The sequence below is a fragment of the Pteronotus mesoamericanus genome, unplaced genomic scaffold (genome assembly GCF_021234165.1).
Source record: "Pteronotus mesoamericanus isolate MK-2021 breed Mesoamerican mustached bat unplaced genomic scaffold, CSHL_Meso_final contig_24, whole genome shotgun sequence".
Taxonomy (NCBI): domain Eukaryota; kingdom Metazoa; phylum Chordata; class Mammalia; order Chiroptera; family Mormoopidae; genus Pteronotus; species Pteronotus mesoamericanus.
The window spans coordinates 25,454,731-25,481,591 of NW_026555100.1; the positions used below are offsets into that span (position 1 = coordinate 25,454,731).

Here is a 26,861-nt window from a genome sequence, read left to right on the forward strand (position 1 = left end):
ATATTTCCTTTCCTAGGCAGGTCCCAAATGTGGCAGCTTTTAGCAGCAACATGCTCGATGCTTCTTTTTGGACCTCTATATGGTTATCACAAGAAAGGAATCACCACAAATCCTGAAGCTCATATGAATATTGTAAGTCATCCATTAAGGAAAACTATTAAGATAAAGATTTATTGTTATCATTATTTTAGATATAATTGATGTGCTTGTCTAGTTTTCAATTCTAAATTGACTGAACCTGTGCCTCTTCCCCTGTTCCTTGGCATGGCAAACTAATGTAAGTGTTGAAAGACCTGGTTCAAGTTGGGGCAGTTAATATCCCCTCTCCTGGTAGTTGAGCTACCATCTCATGGTGGCTTACTGAGGAAAATGTTTCCGAGTTCATATTAAGGAGTATCCTCGAGTTCTTCCTGAGGTTTTTTCTGGAGCAATTTCTGTGATCTGTGAGCTCTATCAGTGTACTCTTGTAGTTTAATAAGCCAGAACTGGTTTTGGTTCCTCTTAACCAAAAATATTTTAACATACAGGTTCATACCAGAGTAAAATCGAATGAAATAGAGTGATAGAATGTAATAGTGCTGTGAAAGAAAGAAGGAAAGAAGGAAGAAAGGGAGGGAGGAAGGGGATAGGAGAGAAGGAGGGAAGAAGGCAGGAAGAGGGGAAAGGAAAAGACAAATGACCAATGTCCACTATAGGCTTTGTTCTAATAGGATACTCCATATTCCCGCATACATCGTACACCATGGACCTGCTCTCCTGCACCTGTTTATATTAGAACTTTAAGAATGGAACTGTTCAAATTTTAATATCAGTGTCTTGTTTCTCTCTCCAACACATCCAGCAGGTACCCCTAACCTTCTACCACATTGCTGAACTCACAGTCTACAAATATATGTCCTCAATCCAAATTTTCCCTTTTCTCCCATATTCACACACATTTTATTCTTTCTGTTCCGAATGCTTTTTGGCTGTTAATTATTTTATAATGATAATAAGAATAATAAACATTAGCCCTGGCTCTTGTGGCTCATTTGTTTGGAAGGTCATCCTGTAGAACCAAATATCATGGGTTCAATTCCCAGTCAGGGCTTAAACTTAGGTTGTGGGTTCCATCTGTTCAAGGTGCTGCCAGAGGCAACTGATCAGTTTCTTTTGCATCGGTGTTTCTCTCGCTCTCTCTCTTCCTTCCTTCCCCCCTCTCTAAAACCAATGTGTGTCCTTGGGTGAGGATAAACAAGAATAATAAACATTATGGATCACTTACATTGTGCCAAGCACTATTCTAGACTCTTTCTGTATAATCCTCACAACAAATCTGTGAAGAGCTACCATTATTTTCTTTATCTTACAGTTGAGGGAAATAGACAGAATGAGGTTAAGTAATTTTCCAAAAGTTCCATAGTTAGTAAGAGGAAGAGGTGGAATTCAGTGTCATGCTATTAATTTCTAGAGTCTGAGCTCGTAACCACTGCTTTATATGGTCCCATAATGTGTACGCACCTCTTGTGTGCCTGGAATGGGCAAATACATAATCTTGTGGTAAGGGTATGCTTTTGAACGAAAGTTACTTAGGCTTTAACTTTATCTTTATCTTTTCCTAGTTGTACAATCTCCTAGTTGTTAATCTTCTTGAAATTCAGTTTTCTCAGCTGCAAAATGTGTATAATTCTATCTTAAAGGCCATTTGTTAAGATTAATAAAACAGGATATATAAACCATTTTCTACACAATAAACAGTAGTTCCCCTCTTTCTTGTATATCTGTGGTTGGGATATCTTTAGTTTACACCTCTAGATCCACTCTGTATTATTTTATACTGTTTTCTCTGTCCAAAAGGCTGACCTGTAAGAAGTAGGTCAACAAGTTCTCTTGGCCTTTGGTTTCAGTTCAGTCCATCCAATGGAAATCTTGAGCAGGAGATCAGAAGGAAGGAGGAGAGTGAAACCAGATGAGATATTGCCTTGGAACCTTCCATGAGGTCACCTTAGACAACCTGTCTCCCTCTGCTAAAGGTCACTGTTCTCCTCAATGTGGTCCTCTCTGCCTGACTTTCTTGTTCTTGTTCTTGTTCTGGTAATTACTTCCTTTCATCTCCTTCAAGGTAGAAGGTTGGTGGCAGCTCACTTGTTATTAGCCACAGGGTACTGCACAACCAGCTGTAGTTTCCCTCATCAGGTGACAATATCATTGCTTGTCAACACATTTTGAGAATGAACTAGCATACATTAACAATACCAGGCCAAGCAAACCAAAATGTACAGTCACCCAACCTTGCCTCGCCCACGCCTTGGCTTGCATCCACCCCCCTTTAAAGCCCTCCTCAAGCCCTCCTGATTTTCCTGCTTTATTTTGTCTCAATGCATAGAGGAAGAGTAGGCTGTGACTTAAAGTATTATATTGCAATGCTGAAGTAGAAATCAAGAGATTATATCATGAACATATATATTTTTCTTTCCTCTTTCCAGAGCCAAATTATTTCTTACTGGGGCTATCCTTATGAAAAGTATGATGTTGTGACAAAAGATGGTTATGTCCTTGGAATTTACAGGATTCCTCATGGAAGAGGCTGTCCAGGAACAGGTAGGGTTTCTTTTGTTATGAAAGGCATAACGCCTATGGAGAGATGCGCTGAGGGCAGCAAGGCGGCTTTTGTTTTGAAACAGAGCCTAGTGTCACCCAGTACAGGCACTTTGTTTCATCTGTGTGACCCTTTGGGATTTTTAAGGCATTTTTGTGTACACTGTTTATTTAACCTTTTATTTTTTTACTTTGTCTTCTATCCTAAAAAACACAAAAGGAAAACTAGGTCTTACACTAGAGATACCACTTTTCCACTTAAAACTTGGAGTCATTTTGATAATCTCTTCTCCCTTATCTCCTATATATATAGCCAGTCACCAAGACTGGCCTTCTAAATTTCTTTATTTGCAAAATTCTTTAAACTTCAAGATTATTCAAGTCTAGACTTACATATAACTATTATTTGCTTACACTAGTACAATAGCTTTCCAACTGGTATTATATAAGTTGTAATTAGTCCTCCACCCAAGTCAGTGGGATTTCATTTGTAAAGTAAATATGACACTATTAGTTCTATACTTACACTGAATTGAAGGGCCATTTCTAGCTCCTTGAAATATAGATTAATATCTGTGGAGAAAAGAAGGATTCATTTGGCAAGCACTCTTTCTTTTCTTTTCTGATTTTTGGCTCCCTTTATTCTTTGAAGCATTGGATAACAAACTCTGCAACGTCAGAAGGCTTCATTATTTAAAGAGAAAACCTAAACTTTTAAAAAGAGGGAGAGATGAAATGGTGATGATTTAACAGAACCATCCATTCCCGTAAATAACTATTTTCTGTATACATACTCATGAGAACTTTGTTTCCAGAAACTTTTATCTCATGATCTCTGCCAGGTAGCTACCAAAATGCATGAGATGGAAAGCTATCTCTACAGGGAGAAGCTGCCTGAAGGCACAGATCAGAGAGGGACTATGACTTCTATTTGTAGAATTGGTAATACTTCTTCCTTCTATTTTCTGAAAAAGTGGGTAAATGGACATAATTCCTTGCTTTCAGATGGCTGAAGGCTCTCTGAGTGTCCAGTCTAGCCTGCCCAAACTCAGGAAGCCAGTGTAGCACCAAAAGTGACCTGAGGGAGAGTCCTGAAGTACACCAGAGCATTCCAAGTCATTTATTAAACAAAAATTTCTGATCACACTTCTCTCTTGGAGTTTTCAACACCACTTCCCCACTTCCTTTCTTTCTCTTCCTTAGTCAAGTAGTTCTAACTTTACATTACGAATAAGATTTTTACATTAAATTAACAATTTTACATAGCATAACATTTCACTTAAATCTTTGAATTTTGTATTCAGAAAGAAAAAAATTAAGCAGTGTGTATAATATCTAGCATAGTGCATACTTAGTATTCAACAAATGGCATTTTTATGGTTTATGCTATTATTTTGAGAAAAGTTAGTTTTATTATCAGTTTCTTCTTGAGAAATAAAATGTTACTAATATGAATAATAATAGAGTGAATGCTTATTGTGCGAGGCAGTCTTTTATGTATTTTAATTTTAATCTAATTCTTATGACTATACTATGAGATAATGTGTTATTATTACCTATTGTGCAGGTATGTGAGCTGAGATTACCACAAAAGGGTTAATACATAGTAGAATAGATTTTGAACCAGGACAATCTGACTTCAGCAGCTACAGAACAACACAATACATTACACATAATTCAAATTTTACAAAAAGAACACCAAGACATAGAGAAGATAAATAACTTGCCCAAATAAATAGTTCAGGAAGGACCTAGGTTTGCCTACTGCCAAATTTCATCTCTTAACATCTCTTCTATATGACAGGAAATCAGGAAAGACAACTTTCTTGTAGACACTGAGGAAGTTGTCTTAGACATGAAATTCTTGTTGCCTATGTTTTGCAGCTCCAAGGCCTGTTGTGTATTTGCAACATGGCTTAATTGCATCTGCCAGTAACTGGATTTGCAACCTGCCCAACAACAGCTTGGCTTTCCTTCTGGCAGATACTGGTTATGACGTGTGGATGGGGAACAGCCGGGGAAATACCTGGTCCAGAAAACACTTGACATTTTCACCCAAATCACCAGAATTCTGGGCCTTCAGGTAAGGAGATACATAATAATGAATAAAATGTGTACTTTCCTCATATATGGATGAACACTTCAATTTTTCCCTTTCTGTCCAAATGCATCCAATGAAATCCACAAGAAGGAAACAAACATTTTTTCCTTTACCCAGGCTTTTTCCATAGGCTCTGAAAAAATGTCATTATTGCATTGATGTTTGTTTCTAAAACTACACTTGCTGGTATGTATGTGGGGGGAGGTGCACATGTGCATGCATGTGCGTATGCAAAAATATCAAAATGCAAAGGGCAGTCTTAGAAAAAGGTTATTCCCACAACTATCCCTTTGTCCATGTGGACCCCAAAGGAAGTTGACCTGGTACTCTTATGAAAGAAGAAGAATGAAACCGATTGAGAGATGGGACCAGAAACAAAGTTCTTGTTGAAAATCCTGAGAATCAGGCGTTCCTGGTAAGCCAAGGGTGAGCCGAGTCCTGAGCGCAGATGACACACAAATGTTTACTTCACGAGTGGTGAAAAAACTCTGCCCTCTATAGGAGGCAGTATTGAAATCGGCCCCAGGCATCAGGTTTGGGGGAAATAAGGAGAAAACCTGGCTGTAGAATGATTAAAGAGCAGAGTGTTGCCACCAGCCTTCCCTGGGGCACTGTGGGTTCTAGAAGCCATGCCTGCTTGGTCATTAGGTCAAACCCCTGCACTTGCAGAGGCACTTAGAACCGTACCTTGAAGGTCATGAGAGTTGTTTGTCCCTTGGCCTCATTTTTGCCTTATTCCTGAAAGCTATTTGGCATTTCCTAATTGCACACTACAGTGCAGCTGTATCGTAGAACTATTGCAAATAACGTGATGATTCCCTAGATGAGTATTTTCCCAGCTACACATACAAATGCACACACGAAAAGAAGCACCTGAAGTGATTGATAAATATTCAGATTCCCAGGTGTCCGTGCTTCAGTCTTTCTGGGCTGAGGTCTGCAAATCTGTTTCCTTTATTATTTTTTTTAAATACAGGTTCCAGCACAAATAGTACCCCTTTTATATTATAAAATCTTTTATTACAAAATTATAAGCATGTAATTTTGTAACATAACAATATCACACTCAAGCATACCATATGATATTTTGGGTAAAATGTTCCAATTAAAACTATAAATTATTACACCCATATTATTACCCTTCCAACAATACTCAAGCAGCCCTTACTTCTGCCAGACCCTGTATATTGCATTCAAGGTCACTGTTCTTTTTAAAGAGAGCTTGGTAAATCTGCTATAGAATTAAGTGAAATATGAATAGCCTTTCAGGAAAAGCCTTTGTAGGCCTTTGCAACTTAGATTTTTCTAATTCTACTTTCTTCACAATGTGCAATCCAGGTGACTCCCATCCTCTAACGTCACAGAGACCCATAATATCATATATTGACTCTGCTCTTAGATTTAACAAAAGCTAAGCATCTATGTCTGCAATGAATGTGTTTGAATACTGCAGGCCTAACAGTGAGATTTTTTTCCAATTTTGTTTTTGTTTTTCCTTTGGCAGTTTGGATGAGATGGCTAAATATGATCTTCCAGCCACAATCAATTTTATTGTAGAGAAAACTGGACAGGAGCGACTCTACTATGTGGGCCACTCCCAAGGCACCACCATCGGTGTGTTTGGGGCAGGTGTGATCTGAGAGTGTCAGAGGATCTTCTTCCTTGTTCATGAAAGGGGTCAGGATCTCTTCCCTCTGTGCTGTCTCTGCTTGGAAACTTGAGTTGGAAAACCATTTTTCTCTGGCTTATTTCTGAAGTTTAAATAAAAAGAGGACCACAACAGGGATTCTTTGGCCCATAGGATTAAATCTTGAGACTGATAAATAAGCCATAGGGGGAGATAATTATTCATTTTTGTACACAAGAAACATTTTTCAGATTCTGGGTTAGATGCTGGGGAAGCAGAGGTCAATATGGTAGACATCTTTCCTTTAAAGAGATCACAGTCTAGTGAAGACATCGAAAAGAAAACAGAGAATTACGCATCCCACCAGCAACATATCATGATCAGCATGCCTTTTACTTCCCAGGATGCCGTGGGGTGAGCTGGATGTAGATGGGGTTGTGCTGACAATACCATGAGGCACTTCATTTCCTTCACTGCTCCTCATTCTGCTACAGACCTCGACAATGCCAACAGCATTTCCACCAGCCTCTTTTCTGTATCCTAATCCTAACCAGGTTTCTAGTATAAAGTGGATTTGTATATGCCTGTACTATAACATGCATCTTACATACACTCTCTCATTGGAAACTACAAATGTATGAGACCATTACCATACATATTTTACAAAGGACTGAATTTAGAAATCCTTTCTAATGGTGATACTGCCAAATAATACTTTAAGCTTTATATATGCATATTTTAACCAAAAGAATCATCCTATAAGGAATCTTCTTCCGCATTTACAGACTGTGAAAACTGAGACTCATGTAGTTAACTTGCCCAGGGCTTCCCACAGTTAGTGAATGGGAAGTCAAAATTAAAGCCAAGTTTTATCTGGTATGAATATGGTTGAGCTAGGAGCTTACCTACACGTGCCCCACAAGGGCTGTTTGAACGCTCTCTGTAACTCTTGTGCTCTCCAGGGACAGGAAGTACTTTGTTCTGAATTAGCCGACTCCACTCTTGAGAAATTTAGAAAATCCTTCCTTACAAATGGTACTTACTATGAGTTGTTTTTTATTTGTGTTGTTGTTTTTAATATAACTATTTTTGCTATGATTTAAAATGACTTAGGAATTATCTTAAATCTATAAACTAGTATCTTCTTCCCTTTCAGCTTTCATCGCATTCTCTACAAATCCAGAGCTGGCTAAAAGGATTAAAATATTTTTTGCATTGGCTCCCGTCACTACAGTGCAATACACCCGAAGTCCTATGAGAAAGTTAACAACTCTTTCCAGAGAAGCAGTCAAGGTATGTGACTTCCCCAAGTTTAAATCTGTGGTAACTAAAACGAGCTCTGTTCCCACTGATTTCAATAGAAGAAAATCAAATGGCATTTTACACACCTCTGAGAATATAATAGGTGCTGGAGTTATTCACATAGGTTTACTTATGATGTGCGGATTTACCAACAGGGTTCAGGGGGTTCACTCTGATGTTATACCACCCTATTGTCTTCTTGAATGTCTTCACTCTCTCCTGTTTGTCATTCCTCAATTACAGAGAAAGCAATTACTGATTGGATTAATCTGTTTGTTTAATCTAGGAGGTTAAATTTCTCTCCAGTGGCCCCTAGTTTCTGAGAGACAGTATACAGTAGTAGTTGAGATCACAGCATGAAGCCAGAAGGCATGGGTTTGAATCCTAGCTGGCTGGGTAAATTTGGTCAAGACCTTAACTGTTCCGTGGACCATTATCTTTATTGGTTAAAGTTGAGATAATAGTAGTTTCTACTCATAAGGCTGTTGTGATGATTAAGTGAGTTCATAGTACATGTAAATCCCTTAGAGCTAGGTTTTGCATATTCTAAGCCTTTAACAAATGTCAACTATTGTTATTGCTTTCATGCATTTTATATAACAGACTTTCCCCCATCTCTACAAGTCCAATTTTGCCCAAATGCCAACACTTCACAGTCTCCCAGTCTGTTAACTCCTCAAAACCTGGACAATAACTTTGACCTCGGATTTTTCAGCTAGCTGATAGCTAACTAAGCTCATCATCTACTCAGTTGAGGAGAATTGGTCTATGTGGGTTGGTGTGTTTTCATGTTGCATATTAATACAAGATTTTCCCATGGCTGACAGAAGGTAATGATTGTATAATAAAACTGAGATAATATTTATAGAAGCCAAGGATTGTGATTGGTAAGAGATAAGCAAATTAGTCTATGTTGAGTCAGTTCCATACCTAGATAACTCAGAAACACAGTAGCAGGAAAGCCACCAAACAACATGAAAAATGCTCCTATCTCCCTCGTGGTACTTGGGCTTATTATACCATAAAGATTCAGTCTAGCCTGGTCTCACTGGACTGCTTGCTAACTTATTTCAGCATTTCCACACAGTTAAGAGACATTTTGATACAATGGGTTGTTTCTATTTTTCTCAATTTTCACAACTTTGCTTCAACCTTTCACATGTTTTGACGTGCCTGTGGTATAGTGCAGTTCAATTCAATCCTGTAAAAAGACATCTAGGAGCTATTATTTCAAAAGCAAAACATCAGGAAACAGCTATGTCTTTAATAACACATCTCAGCCAATTGAAATGACTGAAAATTAGGATGCATGTGAGAGTCATGGAAGACATCTAACAAGAGAATTAATGGAAAGCAGTTGTATCATATTAAGAAATTTAGATTTTGTTCTGTTGATAATGGGAAGCCAATGAAGAATGTCAGGCAGAGGACTGGCTTGATCAAATTTGTATTTTTAGAAAGACTGTCCTAGAAGAGCTTTAACTACAATAGAGGAACTACCACATGTGACCTACTAATTTCTAATAGAAATCCCAGCGTTATACTAATAGAGTGAAAAAAAATAGGAAAACAGAGAAAAGTGAAAGTGTTTCTAGTTTTTGGAATTGTAGAACTTCTTAGATGAGGTGGCATTTGAATGTGAGCTCAAAGGCCAGATTTCAACTTCCGGGGTCGTGTAGGAAGTCTTTCCAAACCAAAACGATAACATGGGCACCACTGAAGTAGTAAAACTCAAGCCATGGGAAACCACATGTAAATGACTTTATTGGTGCCTTACATTTGTAAAGAAGTGTATAAGAAATAATACTGGATATGTAGGAGTAGATTCTGAAAGGATTTGAGCGCCAAGTTAATAAGCTTGGAATTTATTTTATAGGTAATGGGTGACTATGGAAAGTACTTGCCCATGGGGAATGGCATGCATCATGCTCTTTTTTAATGAAGATTCTCCTGGTAACCAAATGAAAGTGTATGGGAGTCAAGGACATCATGAGGGACAAAAGATAGAGTGGTTTTGGGATTATTGCTACACTCTAGAGTTGTCCCAAGGAAAAAAAAATTACAGGATCTGATAATAAAATAGGTATGATATAAACTTTGAGAGGAAGCGGCTTCTTTGTCTTCTTTTCTCCTATTAGCCAAATATTCTCAGGTATTTTTGGAGAGTGGTTTCCTCTTTCAGTGGAGAGCTGGAGTGAGACAACACTTTCACTATCTCTGATTAGAGAATTCTTTTTTTTGACGCTATCAGTTCTTTCCCATTACTCCTTCATTTAATTTCAGTTCCATTCAATTCACACTAGACACTGGCTAAAGGACTTGAGTCAGAAAGAACAGAGTTCACATTCTGTCTCTGCTTTCTGCCCTTTGTGACCCTGGGCAAGCTACTTAACCATTCTAAGCCTAAGTTTTTTACATTTATAAAATGGATAGAATTTGAATTTCTGATGTCAGCAAGATGGTGAGCTTGGTGGCCCCAACACATCTATCCAATATACACAACAAAAATGATAAAACAAGTGTAAACTGATGACAATAGCTCTCGGGAAGTTCTAGACTATACTGAAGAAGCAGCAGAAACCCTGAAGAGCCCAAATACCAAGAATGGCTTCATAGAAAAGAATAGAGAGCATTTCACCTGCATCCCTTTCCCCTAGTCTGGAGCAGCTCATCACACAAAAGCATCCCCTGAGGGATTCCATCCCATGGTTAAAAGCAGAAGAGAAGAACCCAGCAACCCTCATCACTACCCTGGGAATTTGTAGCCTTTGTTACCAAGGATCCCCACAGTCTTCCCCAGCACTGACCCCAGCTTACAGGGCTGCTCTGAGTTCCCTCTGCTGCATCTCCTCTCCAAGGCTTGAGCTGTCACTGAGTTGAGACCTGCTTTCAGGGGCCCCAGTCGCTGCTCTGCCCACTTTGGAATCAGCAAACGGCAGAGCACATCTATGGGATGGGAATTGCCACTGCTCTATCCCTTAGTCTCTGGGTCCCAAGTCATGATTTTGAACCACCATCACTGGAGCCACACTACTGCTTCTTCGTGCTCTGCCCTTGGAACCCAAGTTGGAGCTTCCTCCCAGAATCATTAGGGTGGAACAAAGTCCCAGGTCTGGCCCCCCAGGGGCAGATGCGGAGCAGCAAGCTTGGCCCTAATGATGCCATCCCTAGAGCAAGCTGCTGCTACACCCTGCCTCCTGGGCCTCAGCCACTACTGCACCCTGTCATCCCTGGGCCCATGCTGCTGCTGAGTCTCTCAACCTTTATCCCCACCCCTGAGCCTGAGTCACTGCAACAAATACAAGAGGCCCAAACGTTAATTCCACAGAAGGTCTGCACATGCCGGCACATCAGAACTAACACTACTACCACAGTAAATACACCTATGCCCCAGCTGAGGTGCTGTGGTAGTTCTGTGTGTACCTGAATCCCGGGTACTGGCTTTGCTGCCACTCTGAGTTCCAGTGAGCCAAATCTGGTACCAGGAATTATACCCAGAGCTATAGCTTCTTCCCATGGACAAAAAGAATGTAAGAATACCAGCAGCCTTTGCCACTGAGGACCTTACTAACTCTAGTCACCCCTGCCACTGGAAAGACTTCCACAATTTTGGCCACTGAGGATTCCTGCAGCCATCACCACTGTTGACCTCAGGTGTGAAAGCTTAAAAAAAGAACTAATGTGAATACTGCTCAAATTCTTCTAACAAATTGAAGAAGGAACACTGTTGAATTCATTTTACAAGGCCAGCATTACCCTGACACTAACATCAGATAAAGATACTACAAGAAAAGAACAAAGATGCAAAAATCCTCAAGAAAATACTGAATTCAACAATACATTAAAAGAATTATTGACTGTGATCAAGCGAGATTAATTCCTGTAGTGCAAAGATGTTTCAGCATATATAAATCCATAAATGTGAAACATCACATTAATAGAATGAAGGATAAAAATCTATAATCATCTTAATTGGTGTGGAAAGGGCCTTTGTCAAAGTTAAACTTCCTTTTATGATAAAAACTTTCAACAAACTTGATATAGAAAGAATATACTTTAACATAACAAAGGTTATATATGACAAGCCCATAGCTAACAATATACTCAACAGAGAAAGGTTAAAAACCTTTCTCTAAGATCAGAAACACTTCCATTCAACATAGTACTGGAAATCCTAGCCAGGGAAATTAAACAAGAAAAAGAAATAAAAGCATCAAAATTATAAAGAAAAAGGTAAAATTATTTCTGCTTGAAGATAACATAATCTTATTAAAAATACCATGAGGAGTCCACCAAAACAATTTAGAACTAATAAATGGATTCAATAAAGTTGTAGAATATAAAATCAACATTTAAAGAAATGTGCATTTCTCTACCTAAATAATGCACTATCTGAAAAAGAAATTAAGAAAGCAATCTCATGTACAGTAGCATCAAAAATAATAAAATGTGTAGAAATAAATTTAACCAAGGACATGAAAAACATGTACACTGAAAAATATAAAACATTGGTGAAAGAAATGGAATAAAACACAATTACATGAAAAGATATACTTTATTCATGGATTGGAAGAATTAATATTGTTTAAATGTCCATACTACCCAAAGCTATCTACAATTAAGTGGAATCCCTATTGAATATTCAATGGCTTTTCACAAAACTAGAAAAAGAAAACTACCCTAAAAATTATAAGAAACCACAAAAGTCCCTAAAAACCAAACTAATCTTGAAAAAGAACAAAAGATGGTATCCAAGATGGCATAGGAGTAAGTGGAAGCTACACCAGCTTCCTCCCAGGACCAATCTGGAATTACATCTAAATCGTGGAGATATCATCCTGAATAACCAACTGAACACTAGTTGGAGAGAAGCCTTATAACCACAGAGAGGCAGACAAACCACTTCACCAAAACAAGACTGGCCCAGCAGAGGGAGCCACACACTGTGGATCGCTGACAGCACCAAACAGATTAAGCAGTGCCAGTCACAAGCTGTGTTTAACAAAGGCCTACACCAGAGTCTTTGCAGGTCTACCTAATAAAAAGAAACAAATACAAAGAAGCAGACAAAATGGAAAGACAAAGAAACAGACCCCAAATGAAAGAACAAGAAAATTCTTCAGACGAAGAGCTATATGAAATAGACGCAAGCAATTTATCACATAGAAAGTTTAGAATAATGATAATAAGGATGCTCAACATCATAAAAAGACATAAAAATCATTAAAAAGGACAATTCAGAAATAAAGAATACAGTATCTGAAATAAATAATATGCTGGAAGGAATAAACAATAGGTTAGATGAGGCAGAGGACTGAATCAGTGATTCGGAAGACAAAGTAGAAAAAAACTCCTAGGCAGAGCAGAAACAAGAAAAAGGTGAAAAAATGAGGAGAGCTTAAGGAACATTTTGAATAACATGAAGTGTAACACCATTCTCGTGGTGGGAATACCAGAAGGAGAAGAAAGCTAACAAGGGATTGAGAACCTATTTGAAGAAACAATGACAGAAACCTTCCCTAATCTGGTGAAGGAAAGTGACATACAAGTCCAGGGAGCTCAGAGAGTTCCAAATTTGTTGGACCCAAACAGGCCTACACTGAGACTCATCATAGTTAAAATGACAAGTCTTAAGGAAAAGCAGGTAGTTACTTACAAGGGAGCACCAATGAGACTGTCATGTGATTTCTCAGCAGAAACATTTCAGGCCAGAGAGGAGTGGTATGAAATATTCAAGGTGATGAAAAGCAAGGACCTACAACCTACTTTACCCAACAAGGCTATCATTTAAAATCAAAGGACAAATAAGGAGCTTACCAGAAAAGGAAAAGCTAAAGGAATTTGTTTACACCAAACCAGTACTGCAACAAACGATAAAGGGCTTGCTTTAAGAAGAGGAGTAAAGAGAAGGGGAAAAAACAGAGGAAAATAGTCTGACAATAAAATGGCACTAAATATTATTCTATCAATAATCACTAAAAAGCTTCAACTCAGTGAATGATGTAATCGATATCTTGAAAATATAATCTACAATTGGAAAAATGCTTACCAAGTATGTATCCAATATGAGGTTAATATAACATATACAAAGAACTTATATAACTCAATAGGAAAAAGCGAGTAATTTAATATAAAAATGGGCAAAGGACCAAAACTTTTTCCAAAGAAGACACACAAATGATTAATAGGTGTAAAAGCACATCAAAAAGTGCTCAACGTTATTAATCATCAGGAAAATGCAAATTAATACCACAATGAGACATCACCTCATACCTTTTAGAGTGGCCTTTATCAGAATGACAAGAAATTATAAATGATGGTGAGAATGTGGAAAAAAGAAAACCCCGCATACTATACTATTGGTGGAAATAAATTGGTATGGCCCTTATGGAAAACAATATACAGGTTCCTCAACAAATTAAAATATAAAAATTAAAAAGAATATAAAACGTCCAAAAGAAAAGAAGTTAAATACTTTCATTTGTGACAACATGGATGAACCTGGAAGGCTTAATGCTAAATGAACTAAGCCAGACAAAGAAAGACAAATACTGTATGGAATCACTTAAATATGGATTCTAATTTTAAAAAGCCAATTTTGTAGAGACAAAAACTAAAAAGGTAGTTTCTGGGGCTGAAAGAAGAGGAAATAGGGAGATGTAGGTCAAAGGATATGAGCTTTTATTCATAGGATTTTTCATGTCTTGTAGTGTCAATTATTCATTAAAGTTGTAAGTAAAATAAGTACGTTTTAAAAAACATAGAATTTTAATTGAATAAGTTCAATTAAAAAACATAGAAGTTGTTTGGGATATTCATTGAGATAATATATATTTAGGCATAATACCTGGCCTGCAGCAGGTACTCTATAAATATTATCTAGTATTATTAACTGAATTTATTTTACAGTCAAAACCACAGCACTTTGTTTCAAGTCTCCTGTTTACCAATTGTTCATCCTTTCCTCCCCTCCCACCTCTTGTTTTGCCCCTGTACATTTATGCCTTCCTATTCTTATCTTTCTTTGCTATAAGGCGTAGCTTGCTCTGACCTTTTGCTTTTTATATATTATCTATGGTAATAAGGATTGTTAATATTGTTTCCATTTTTAAAAGATCTTGAGTCTTAGCGAAGTTAAACATCCAGTCCCAAATCACCCAGCTAATGGGTGGCAGAGCCATAATTTCAACCCAGATCTGATCAGGCCATCCACGGTCAGTGCTCTTTTTCATATGTTCTCCTTATCAGTGCCAACCTGAAGAAGTCAATCGTGGATCCTTATGCAGCCATACTCACTGGGGCCCAGCTCAGCAGCCTGTTGAGGGCTGAATCCAGTCCATGATCTGCTTGGCATGCCATGTGTCCTGACATGGAGTCAGCCATGTGGCCAGAAGAAACAGGGATATGCCTTTGCAATTCTCATAAAAGTACCAAAAAAACTAACAGAAGCAGCCTATCTCCATGTCGTTATGAGACAACCATGCCCCCTTCAGAACCAACTTGGAATTACATTGACAAGTCCGCATGTTTACCACTCTGTAAGTGGATGCTGTATGGCTGGTCAGTCTGTATCATTATCCTCCCTTTCAGGTTAGGGTAAAGGAGCTATTTATTTATCCTTGGGTAAATGTCTGGTAGTTTTGCTGAGTGACTCATGCATGGATACAGAGGTGGAGTCAAGTCAGAGACTGTCGTGGTGATTCCCTCTGTATTTAGGAAAGTCAGCCATCAGAACAAAGAACAAGAACCTCTTATGGTAGATATAACATCTTCCTTCACGTCATATTTTCATGGTCAATTACTCTCTGAACTGGCTGTTATCTTTCACATGAATTTTCTGCCAAGTGTGGATGACGAAGATATTGGTAAATGAAAAGTAAAAATGTTCACTGAGTAAAATCAGATCCTGCCTTTTACTTTCTTATTTATGTGGCGATCTATTCAGGTTATCACACTTGAGAACATAGATGTCAACATTCTTTTAAAAGATAAGTACTATTAAATTATCATGTAGACAGCTACATAGGACGAGTTACAATTTGTTAAATGGATTAAATAAGTTATCTGGCATATTGTCCAAGGGTTTCAGTGATTGTGACAAAGTGAATATGAGGCTAAAATAAATTAGACAATGCTTGCAGTGGTTTGAACTAGTTTAACATATTGTAGCCTCTCCTTCTCTCCTTTCCTTCCCTTCTCCCGCCCTCCCTCTCTCTACCATGAAGAATTACATTAAGTCATGGCATACTATATACTTCATTAATATTCCATGAAATATAAAATATTTTATTAAATATTACCTTTGACTATATAAAATAACCATTTTTCCAAACTCAGAACTTAATAAAACAGTAAGAAGTTACTAGCATTAGTTTACCAAAGATAATGTAAGTTATTACAGTGCATTAGTGCAACAAAAATAAGTGCTAGGTATTTTTGTTTTTTAGTTGTGATTGTCAATTAATGAAGAATTCCACAAGAGAGAAATGACAGTTTTTTAGTGTAAATGGGTGTTTCCAAAAGTTTTAAGAATCAAAAAAAATCTTTTCACCTTTATATCTAGTATATTATCCTCAGATTATGAAACTACTTATTGTAAATCAACAGCAAGATTGGACTTCTAATCACAGGGATTAGATATTAATTTATGTTTTAATTTCAAAGATTCCTAAAGTTCAAAAGATAAGTTCAACTTCTTTGCAACTTTGCTAGAAATTCCACTTGTAGAGATTGATTTTTTTGTGTTAAGCTATTGCTTCTAGAAAGAGTTTATTAAAAGATTCTGGAAGGAATGACTCATTAAGTCTATTAGTCACTAAATATAATAATATTTTTTGTAATGTTTACTAGGTCTAGAAAATGCACTAGTTGTCTTTTAAACACTACCTATTATCTTCAAAAAAGTTCTACTTAGTGCATATTAATGTTCCATTTTATGGTTAAGAAAATTCAGGGTAATAGAAATTAAATACTTTCCTAAGGTATAAGAGAAAGAGTCCAAAATCAAACCAAGATATCCCTGATTCCAAAGCCTTAACTGTGTTGTATGGCGACTAGTTTCTTAGGGAGCATTACAAAAACACTCCAAGAAAAGGATCTGGGAAAACCAGGTGAGCTGGGGGTACTACAAAGACAAAATTTAACAGAACTCGGTTTCATTGAGTTCTGAGTACTAAGCACATGTTATCTTCTGTCTAGTCCTTATCTGAATTACTACACGTTTTCCACTGTTGACATGCACCCCATGAAATTTAATGGTGTCTTAAATTGAACTTGCAGGTATTATTTGGTGACAAGATGTTCTCTCCTCATACATTTTTTGAGCAATTCATTGCCACCAAGGTGTGCAACCGGAAGATATTTCATCGTGTTTGCAGCAACTTCCTATTTTCTTTTTGTGGATTTGATCCAAGAAACTTAAACATGGTATGTGTAAGTAGTTGGATCCAGGGAAGCAAATGTTTTGTTGCACAATAGTTAGGGAATGTTATTCTAAATTGCACAGAAACCATACTTAAGGTCTGCTTCTCATCTCCCTAAATGTAATTAGCATATTCATGATTTCCAAGCAAAGCTGAGAGTCCACCTGCTGTAGTAAGAGGACTTGAGAAGGTTTTTTGCTAAAAATTCTTATCATCTCTTACTATTGGCCAAAGCTCCACATTGAAAAGTCCCTCACTTTATTATGGCTATGGTTTTGAAATCTATCTTTCTCTACGTAAGCCCTGTCTCAGACCTACCAAAGTAGAAATTCAGGGAGTGAGCTCAGGCACCTCTATTTTTTAAATCAATTTTCTACATTCAAAGGTGATGTGGAAATAGCCACTTTGGGAGACACTTCTTTAATCCAAAGAGATAAAGGGGTGGCTCTTCAATGATTGCTACATATTCACTGTTCAAGGGAAACTGAGAGGAATAAAGGTTAAATTCTTGTTGAGCCCTTTCCAACTTGACTGAGATCTTTTCCCTTCTTAGTTACCACTAGCTGACCCAAACAGTGGGAAGAGAAAAGAGAGGCAGTTAGTTTACTGCCCAGCTAGAGAGGAGATATGTATGAAACCAGAGATGAAGCTGAAGGTCATTTCCTCTTGTGTCATAGATTCTGCGCAGAGACTAGTATCCCTCTGGCAGTGGAAAGCACTAATTAATATTTCCTTGCACCCAAGCAAGGTTTAAAAAGTTATCTATGCAAAGCATGCCTTAGCCACTGTTTTTCACATTCCATTCTCACTTTCTGAATTTATTAGGGGAACTGTGCTTATCATTTAGATGGAAACATTTCATGTGGTCAAAGCTAAGTAAAAAGACCTTTAAGCAAACTCAGAAATAATTTCAAAAATTGCCCTCTCAACATGATTTAAGAGTTTGCTAAAGAAATACTTCACAAAATGACACACTTAAGCATAGATTGGCAGCCTTCTTTGAACATTTATGCAGTCAGATTGCCTTTTTCCCTCTTTGTTGGGACCGGGGCTATGGAATACTACCATGCCTGCAAAAATGTTTAGGAGGGTATAACCAGGGACACCTAAGAAGAGTGTTTGTAGAACTTTTAAGAAATACGCACGTCCAGAACTCAGCCCTAGAAATTTTAATATTGAATCGCAGGTTTGGGTAGCTCATAGTAGTTGTATTTTTTTTAAAGCTCCAAGATGTTTCTGATGTTTACTTTGGTGGAAAAATAACTCTTTTAGTATACTAAAAAAAAACAGATTGCAATTGAATATATGAAAAAATCAATTTTTTAAAAAAAATCCAGAATAAATTTAAATGTTAACAGAGATTAAAATATTGGATGGATTATGTCCTACAAACTTTCAAAGAACCGTGTAGAATATTTACCACATTTTAAAAAATCAGAAAACAAATGGGAACATTCAGGCTCGTTGCCAATGTCTTACAATGAACAACATCCTTGAAATGTCCTTTGGGACATAACACACGGTGAAGAAGATCAATGGGGCTTTTATCCCATGACTTCTTGTCCTCTTGGACATGTCCAAGATGAGACTGGAGAGAAAAGGTGTATTATTTTCTGCCTCTGACCTGTGGGATGCCCTCTGTGGGCTTTATGGAAAGACTGCTCAGGGCAGAAGAACAGAGCTAAAGGAAGGAAAACTTCTTAAAGATGGGCTTCTTTGATTAATACATCTTCAGAGAGTATGTTATATGTTTATTCCTAAAACAAAAACTAAAGAAAAGTATTCAAATTTACTTGTGATGTGATTATATGATCACCTTCCAGATGAAACATGATCTCTTTTCTGTGCAGAGTCGCTTGGATGTTTATTTGGCACAGAGTCCAGCAGGAACATCTGTTCAGAATATGCTACACTGGTCCCAGGTATGTGTTTCCTGTTTCTGATGTGACGCACACATGTCTATACAAGATCCCCAAGGAACACTCCCAGACAGCTCATTGCAGGGTTTTGCAGGCACCTGCCACTGTCCAGTTGATGTTTCTAGAATCAACATCAACACATGTTGATTTCTTTTACACCCTTCTAGTCTTCATGTCTTCAGTGTCTGGAGTCTGGGCCTAGTTCCCAGATATTCTATATGAATTCTGATCCTCATATTACTCCAAACTGCCTTTTCTAGGGAAAGCTTGTATTTCCTCTTATGGGAAATCACCAGTTCTAATAGAACTTTACACACCATGATATAGGCTATTCCAGAAAGATCTAACCCTTCATTTTGCATATGGGCCATTTCAGAGTATGGAGCTTTAATCAGAGCAAATTAAATACTAGAGAGGGATTAATATAGATTAAAGATGTCTGTTTTTACCCTCAGTTTAAATTTTTTCTTTGTGTGTGTGTTTCGATGTTATTCAATATTTGACAAGCTCAACGATAAGTCAAATTCAATTAGTGTAGTTTTCTGAGCCAACTGTGTATGAGAGTTTGTGTGTGGGGTAGAGTGAGTTCTTCCCAAAGTTTTAGTATATCTGAGATCTCTAAGAATTTGCATTTTAACCTACACCCTGATACATTTGTTTCTTGCTTTGAAGTTTAGAATCACTTCCATAGATGGCCTGAAACACTAGTTGAGGATTTCTGAGATAAGTCTTCAAGTTCACATCAGAAAAAAAATGTTCAAGACACAGGACCTCCCACTGGGGAGGCCCTACGACTCCTACAGACTCTCAGAGGAGCACGGCCTTCCAGGCAGCACAACTTCAATTTCATGTTGATTGAGCACTTACTATGCGTTCTTTTCTCATTTCTATACACGCTTTCATCCAATATCATTGAATTCATTCTCATGACAATCTTTCAATAAGACATTAATATCTCCCTTCTACAAATGTCCTAGCCAATCCCTTATATGTCTCCCAGCTGACTCCTCTTCCAGAGCAGTCTTTTCTGGCAGAAAGCCCACTTCAGGATAGAAGTAAAGGTAGGGGTATAAAATATTTGATCATAAGTTATACAGCTGAGGCAGGGGTAAGGAAGATGGCAATAATTAGTAAAAAAGATTGGTTGGACATTTCTAGGTGCTACACATTTTTATTGCTCTTCTTACCCTTCACAACCTATCAGAAGAATGTTATAGTCATTCCTATTTCATAGGTGAGAAAACAGGTTTAGAGATGATAAATATCTTGTCCTGGACCACAAATTCAATACTTTTTAAGCCTAGATCAAACCAGGTCTGTTTGATGCAAGAATCCATGTTTGTAACTAATATACTCTATTGCTTCCCATTGTTGGAAATGCAAAATTCCAATAACAGAAAGCTGCTGCCTCTGTCAATATAAATCTGATGGGAATCATTTAAAACTAAAAATCAAGTTTAAATCAATGCATGTGAAAAAAAATACCTGAGATTCAAGTTAAGAAAAGGCCTTTAGAGTAGCCTGAGAATAATTGAATGAAGAGCTTGAGGTAAAGGTAAAAATTATCTGTCTCTTCAAATGAGCATGGTGGCACATAACAGACGAAAGGACCCCTAGGTATATGACAGTTTCTATTCTAATATCTGAAGTCTAAAATTCAAATGCAAAAAGGGGCATGTGTGGTGTCCCAGACGTGCAGCCTGTAGCCACCTTACTGATGACCTGGCAGTATGCTTGGCCTTGAAGGCAGGAGACAGACCCAGTGAGCCACACCTCCCACAGAAAGCATAGAGGGCGTTCTAGGAATATACGTTCCCTTCAATAGTAGCAAAGCTGTTTAAGAGCAGGGAGTATCATATAATACCCAGACCACCTGATAAGGATAATAAAGTTTCAAATTGTTTAATAATAATGGCAGTCATTTTTTAATGTAAGAGATGTATCTGTGGTGCCTTTTAAATATATATATTTAATATATAATATAATATATATTCCTTGAACCAAGGTATTTAAGAATCATTCAATTCAGCATCTTTTAAAACTTTTCTGTCTGTATACAGTATTGTAGCACTATAAAGGCATTTCTGTCTGAGGATTTTCAGTGGAAAATTATAAGGGGGGATAAAAGCTTGACAATGTTTCATAAATTAGTTATCCATTTTTATTGTTTTTATTATTTGGCTTATTAGTCTTTATTGAATTTTAGCACATGTGCTAAAGAGTAGGACAAAATGTCAATCTTCTCCGTATATTTCTTGTTTACTGTCCTTAAATGTATGACTTTTATATCATGTTAATGTGTTTATTCTTTTATTGTAGGCTGTTAATTCTGGTCTGTTCCAAGCTTTTGACTGGGGAAACCCTGATCAGAACATGAAGCACTTTCATCAGGTACAATAATAACAATCATGAGTTGCCTACTGCCAATGAGCTAATAAATACAGGGGAGGCAAAAGTAGGTTTACAGCTGTGAGTATGCAAAACACAGAATTTATTCTTGTATTATTGTTTACTATTCATTGTATTATTTTTTACATGAAAAACTGTAAACCTACTTTTGCACTACCCTGTATGGCATCCACTCATTAAACACTTACTAGGTTTTATTCAAACTATGCCTGCTATTTTATATAGATTGGATATTACTTACTGGTTTCTAACCATGTGCCATATAATTACTTTCGATCTTCACTATGACCTTTCAATGCTCAGAAAGGTTCGGTAAATTATCAAAATTATTTAACTAGTAAAGAATCAAAACATCACCCAGGCGTTTCTGGATCTAAAGTCTGTTATTCTTCCACTACGTTTATGGCTTTTAAAAAGAAAAAAGAAAAGAAAAGAAACTCTCAGAATCCAAGATCATATACTAAAGAGAGAAGATACATAATTTTTGGTTTTAGCGCATATGCTCTTACTTCTTATTCATCTCTCATAAAATGAGCTAACACTGTCTTATTAGTTCTTTGGAAAGTTGTTTACTGCTGTACAGGATCATTAAAGGTACACCAGACGGAAATAAGCACCTTTTAGGAAGAATTAGTGCTATCTCCCAGAGAATGGTACATTAAGATATTTATTGACATCATCTATGAAAAGTTTTGCAGCAAAAACTCCATGATAAGGGAAATATGTGTTGTTATTTTTTTGAGTAAATAAGGAAATTTAATAGAGATTTTGACTTTTTTCTGATAGACTGACCTCACATTAAACAAATAGTCATCAAAGGTACATGGGTTTCACAAATCAGGGATGTGGAAGTTGGAAAATTTTTTTGAAAAGCAAATTTTCAGTGCCACTGTAATAACTGCAATAGTAAAAATGAATAACTTCAACTGGAGTGAAAAATCTGATTTTTTTCCTAAACTACTATAATTATATATGTGTAGGGGTGTGTGTGCCCAAACACACAAACATGCTATGTCAGTGCATACTATTCATTCATAATTAAGCAATCTCTTTCTTTGGCAAGTGTATGTGGCTGCTTTACGAAAACCTTTTAGGTGGTAGCCTTGCCCCATAGGACTCAGATACCTGTTTGGATGAGGTTATTTGATTCACAAGTATGAGCTTTATCATTATGTTTTCAGATACTATTTTTTAAAATGACTCAGGTTTAGCTATGAATGTTTTGCTTGGTGCTTTGGGGAAAAATAAGAAAAATCTAAACAAACTGAGGGTAAACTATATGCATGTTTAAAAAGCAACAGTCACAACTAGAAGTAAAAAAACACTATAAATTAGACAAGTATAATTACCAATGTTATCACCAATCTTTTATTACTAAGAAAATAAAAATTCTTGGCCAAAAGACGTCACGTATCATTTAGATCCTATTCTTAATGGTCACTTTTCTTTGCCATTTTTCTAGGCTCCCCATTCATCCTTAGCAGGGTATTAAATCATTGCAGTAAAGGGATTCTGATGTCAGGGGCTTCTCAGACCCCCTTTGAGTCCTAAAGCTTGCTAACGTTGCTGCCTCTGTTATGTTGCATCCGTTATGTTAATTTGTCCTGTATCTTTATCTCTACCTTTGCATTTAAATATTTATGCTTTGTGTTATTCTACTGAACAAAATATAGAGTCAGGAAAAGCACATCTCTTCTTTCATCAGTTGCGCTTTCCATTTGGGCCCCCGCACCAGGCTTTCCTGAGTCCATCCTCCCTTCGCGTGCACTACTGGTCAGTGCTAATCTGCATTCATTTCCTTCTCTGCCCTTTGCATTGCCTTCATACAACTACACACATTCTCATTTACCACTTGGTCCGAAGCTCAGGTCCAATGCTTCCCAGTATTATGGGGAGGGGTGATGTACTTTAAATATGCAGTGATGTAAAGATTCAAACACCAACCCATCAACTGGAAATAACATCTGGAATGACTGTACCAGTGCGTTCTGCCTGAATATCACCCTGCAAAGAGAATGCAGGGTGCACAGTCACCAAGTCAGGTCTCCCTCAGGCATGTTTCCAGTTCTCTAAGAAACCTCTCCCAGAATGCTCTGGGAGCAAGCGATCCCAGCTCCAGGCTAGACTGCACTGCTTAGGGTTCCAGCACCAGGAAGATAACCCCCATTACATCTGACTGTAAAAACCAGTGGGGGTTGGGGTGGCAGAAGAAACTACTGGATTTTGCTACTTAAAGGATCCATGTAGACATAGAATGTATGCAAACCCCAAGGCAGCAGCTGGAGGGGCATCATGTGGGTCTCATACGGGAAGAGGGTGAAGAGGCTGAAAATGTGGCAAATGCTGGGCAGACCTCTGGAGGCCAGGCAGCAGCGTTGTCCCCTCTCTGGCTATCCCTCCAGAGCCGAGGAGCAATGAAGTGAGTTGCTCTGCCCTGGCAATTGCCTAAGGCTCTGCCACACACAATTTACAGGTGCCTTTGCTAAAGCAGGATATAAAAAACATCTCTACCTAATACACAGAAACAGACACAGGGAGGCTGCAAAATTGAGGAGACAAAGAAATACGGCCCAAATGAAAGAACAGAACAAAATCTTAGAAAACTAAGATCAAATCTATGAACGTTAAGATGACAACAAACTTGCAACTATCAAAAACTGAATCTAGAAAACAAAAACAAAAACAAACTAAGTGAACAACCAGAACAGGAACAGAATCATAGGTATGGAGATCATTTGGAGGGTTATCACCTGGGAGGGGAAAGGTGGAGAATGGGGGAACAGGTTCAGGGATTAAGAAGCATAATTGGTAGGAACAAAGTAGGGCGATGTTAAGAATAGTATAGGAAATGGAGAAGCTGACGAACTTACACACACGACCCATGGACAGGAACTTTGCGAGGGGACTCCTGGAGGTAATGGGGACACTGGGAAAAGTGGGCAAAGGAAAAAAATTAGGAGAACTGTAACAGCATAATCAATACAATATACTTTAAAAAAAGAAACATCTCCTTGGCCAAAGTCACAGTTTCCTAAATATCTACACCTTTGTCCATATGAACCTTTCTTCCTAATTTTGCTGCCAAAATGAACTATGGTACATTAATCTCCTTAGGCTGCCATTAAAAAATATTCTAGGCTGAGTGGCTTAAACAACAGAAATTTATTTCTCACAGTTCTGGAAGCCGGAAGTCCAAGGACAGGGTGGCAACATGGTCGGGTTCTGGTGAGGGCTCTCTTTGGCTTGCAGAGCCAACTTCTCACTCTGAGCTCATAGGGCCTTTCCTCAGTGCATGCTCTTCTCTTCCTTATAAGGCCACCAGTCCTATTGGATTAGGACCTAACCATTATGGCCTAATCTAATTTAATGAGCTCCAAAAAGCCTCATCTCCAAATATAATCACATTCTGGAGTAGGGTTTCAACATGAGAATTTGGGGTGAGGTAGGGAACAATTCAGACCATAGCATATGGTAATAGTTAAAACTTTCAGTTGCAAGTAGCAGAAATCAACTCTATTTTAGGTTAAAATATATATGCTGCTTCTAAACTAAAAAGTATAGTAGTAAATTCACAATAGCTAGGAACCTAAACAACACTGTCATCAGGGATCTCTCTCTCTTTCTCTCTCTCTCTCTCTCTCTCTCTCTTCTCATTCTGCTTCCATATGCTGTTTCCATTTTTAGGCTCTTTCCAATGTAAAAGTAGTAGGATGATGACAGGATATATCTAGCTCATATAGTTCTTTAAACTGGAAACCCAAAGAAAAAGGCAATATATTTTTTACTAGTTCTGGCAAAAATTTCCAGAGAGTACAAGCCAAGTTTTAATCATCTATTATATAACCACTGTGGCCAGGAGAATGAAGAACTAATTGGCCAGGCCTGGTCACCCTGGACCACACTGGAACTGGGGGAGTGGAATTTGTTGAATCAGCACAAGAAAGGTGTTCCCCGGGGGCAGGAGGCAGGGGAGATTTGCTAGGAGATGAGCACCCGAGGCACGATTGCTCTGTAACAGGCTCGCTTTTTAAAATCATATTTCAAATATCTGTTCTTATGTGTTGGTCTCAATGCTCCCTGAAGAGTCTGCTCAAATATCAACTCCCCCGAGCCCAGGTTTCTGCATATGTAGAAGGGTATTTATATTTATCTTATCCAATATTTTGTTTGAAAGGATACAGTCCCAATCCAAGTACTACTAGAAAGATGATGTCCCATAGAAATAAGGGTCCTTTTTCTCTAGGATCCTGTCCTATTTTCCCAAAAGTGAAAATCAGAAATACAGTGATTGCTTTTTTGAATTCACAATTCATATTATTGCCCTAAAGTGTTTTAAGTAAATTTAAGATTTTAAATGTTTACATATTGTGTCATAATTGCACATTTTTAACATTTAAAGAACATGCTTAAAAACTGATAATGTTAGTTCTATAATGTGGTTTTCTATGAAAACTTTTTTTTTCTCTCTGTCTCTTTAATTGTATTTAGCTTACACCTCCCTTATACAATGTCACTAAGATGGAAGTTCCAACAGCAATGTGGAGTGGTGGACATGACCGTGTGGCTGATCCCAAGGACACTGAAAACTTAATTCCTAAAATTACCAGACTCATTTATTACAAATTTATTCCACACTACAATCATGTGGATTTTTACCTTGGACAGGATGCACCCCAAGAAATTTACCAGGACCTAATTAGAATGATGGAGGAATGTTACTGAAGTGAAATACCCGTACCTCTTTCTAAGCAAGCAAGTCTTCATGGTAATGATGTGGCACACAGACCCGAAGATGACCCTTCCAATGACTTTTACCTCCTCATGTCTATGCAGTTGTGTAGTCTGCACTCCTTGAGTTAGGGAGGGACCTGATACTTGCATCTAGAATTGGCAAAGGTGACGGGTTGCCACACCCTTGATTAGATTATGTTTATGGCAAAGGTGCTGGGATATCATTCCTTGATTACTTCATGTTGTATAAGAAACCATCTTAGCAGACTGGAATAGGAGATTCCCTTTGTTGGCTTGATGAAGGAATAGATACATTGAGTAAATCCACATAGAAAGGAACTATGTGCGGCTTCTAGGATCCGCTGGTGGTCTCCAACCAATAACCTACAAAGAGTCAGGACTCAGTTATACAGCTCTAAGGAGATGAATTCTGCCTAAAACCTGAATGAGCTTGGAAGCCATCCTTTCCCAGGAAAGCCTCCAGCTGAGAAAGCAGCCTGGCCAACATGCAGACTGCAGCCTGGTGAGACCTTGAGCAGAGGACTGAGCCATGCCATGCCCTAAGTGCTGACCCACAGAAACAGTGAGATAATAAATGTGTGTTGTTCTAAACTGCTAAGTCTGTGGTAATTAATTATCAGCAATAGTTAACCACTACTGCTCATAGTAATAGTAAGTAATTATTATTGTTACTGTTATTATTATTCTTGTCTCTTTGGTTAGAAGCTTGAGAGACTCTGCCCTTGTTTCCCTTTGTCGTATTTCCTTTGGCC

The 26,861-nt window shown here is 37.8% G+C and overlaps 1 protein-coding gene across 1 annotated transcript; it reads left to right on the forward strand.

The window, feature by feature from the left end:
- On the forward strand, positions 1–26,079 carry LOC129069811 (lipase member K). The gene is made up of 9 exons (XM_054572458.1): positions 1–132; positions 2,466–2,580; positions 4,462–4,660; positions 6,183–6,292; positions 7,462–7,598; positions 16,887–17,033; positions 18,880–18,951; positions 21,268–21,339; positions 25,846–26,079. Exons 1-9 carry the CDS (start codon positions 28–30, stop codon positions 26,077–26,079), a joined length of 1,191 nt encoding a protein of 396 aa, XP_054428433.1. The 5' UTR covers positions 1–27.
- Positions 26,080–26,861: the final 782 nt, after the last annotated feature.

What these genes read in the sequence shown, in the direction of transcription:
- LOC129069811 (XM_054572458.1), top strand. Translation starts at nt 28, where the DNA reads ATGTGGCAGCTTTTAGCAGCAACATGCTCGATGCTTCTTTTTGGACCT. An exon ending in CTGAAGCTCATATGAATATT is followed by an intron (nt 133 to 2,465) that starts GTAAGTCATCCA and finishes TCCTCTTTCCAG; the next exon opens with AGCCAAATTATTTCTTACTG. An exon ending in TTTCCAGAGAAGCAGTCAAG is followed by an intron (nt 7,599 to 16,886) that starts GTATGTGACTTC and finishes TTGAACTTGCAG; the next exon opens with GTATTATTTGGTGACAAGAT.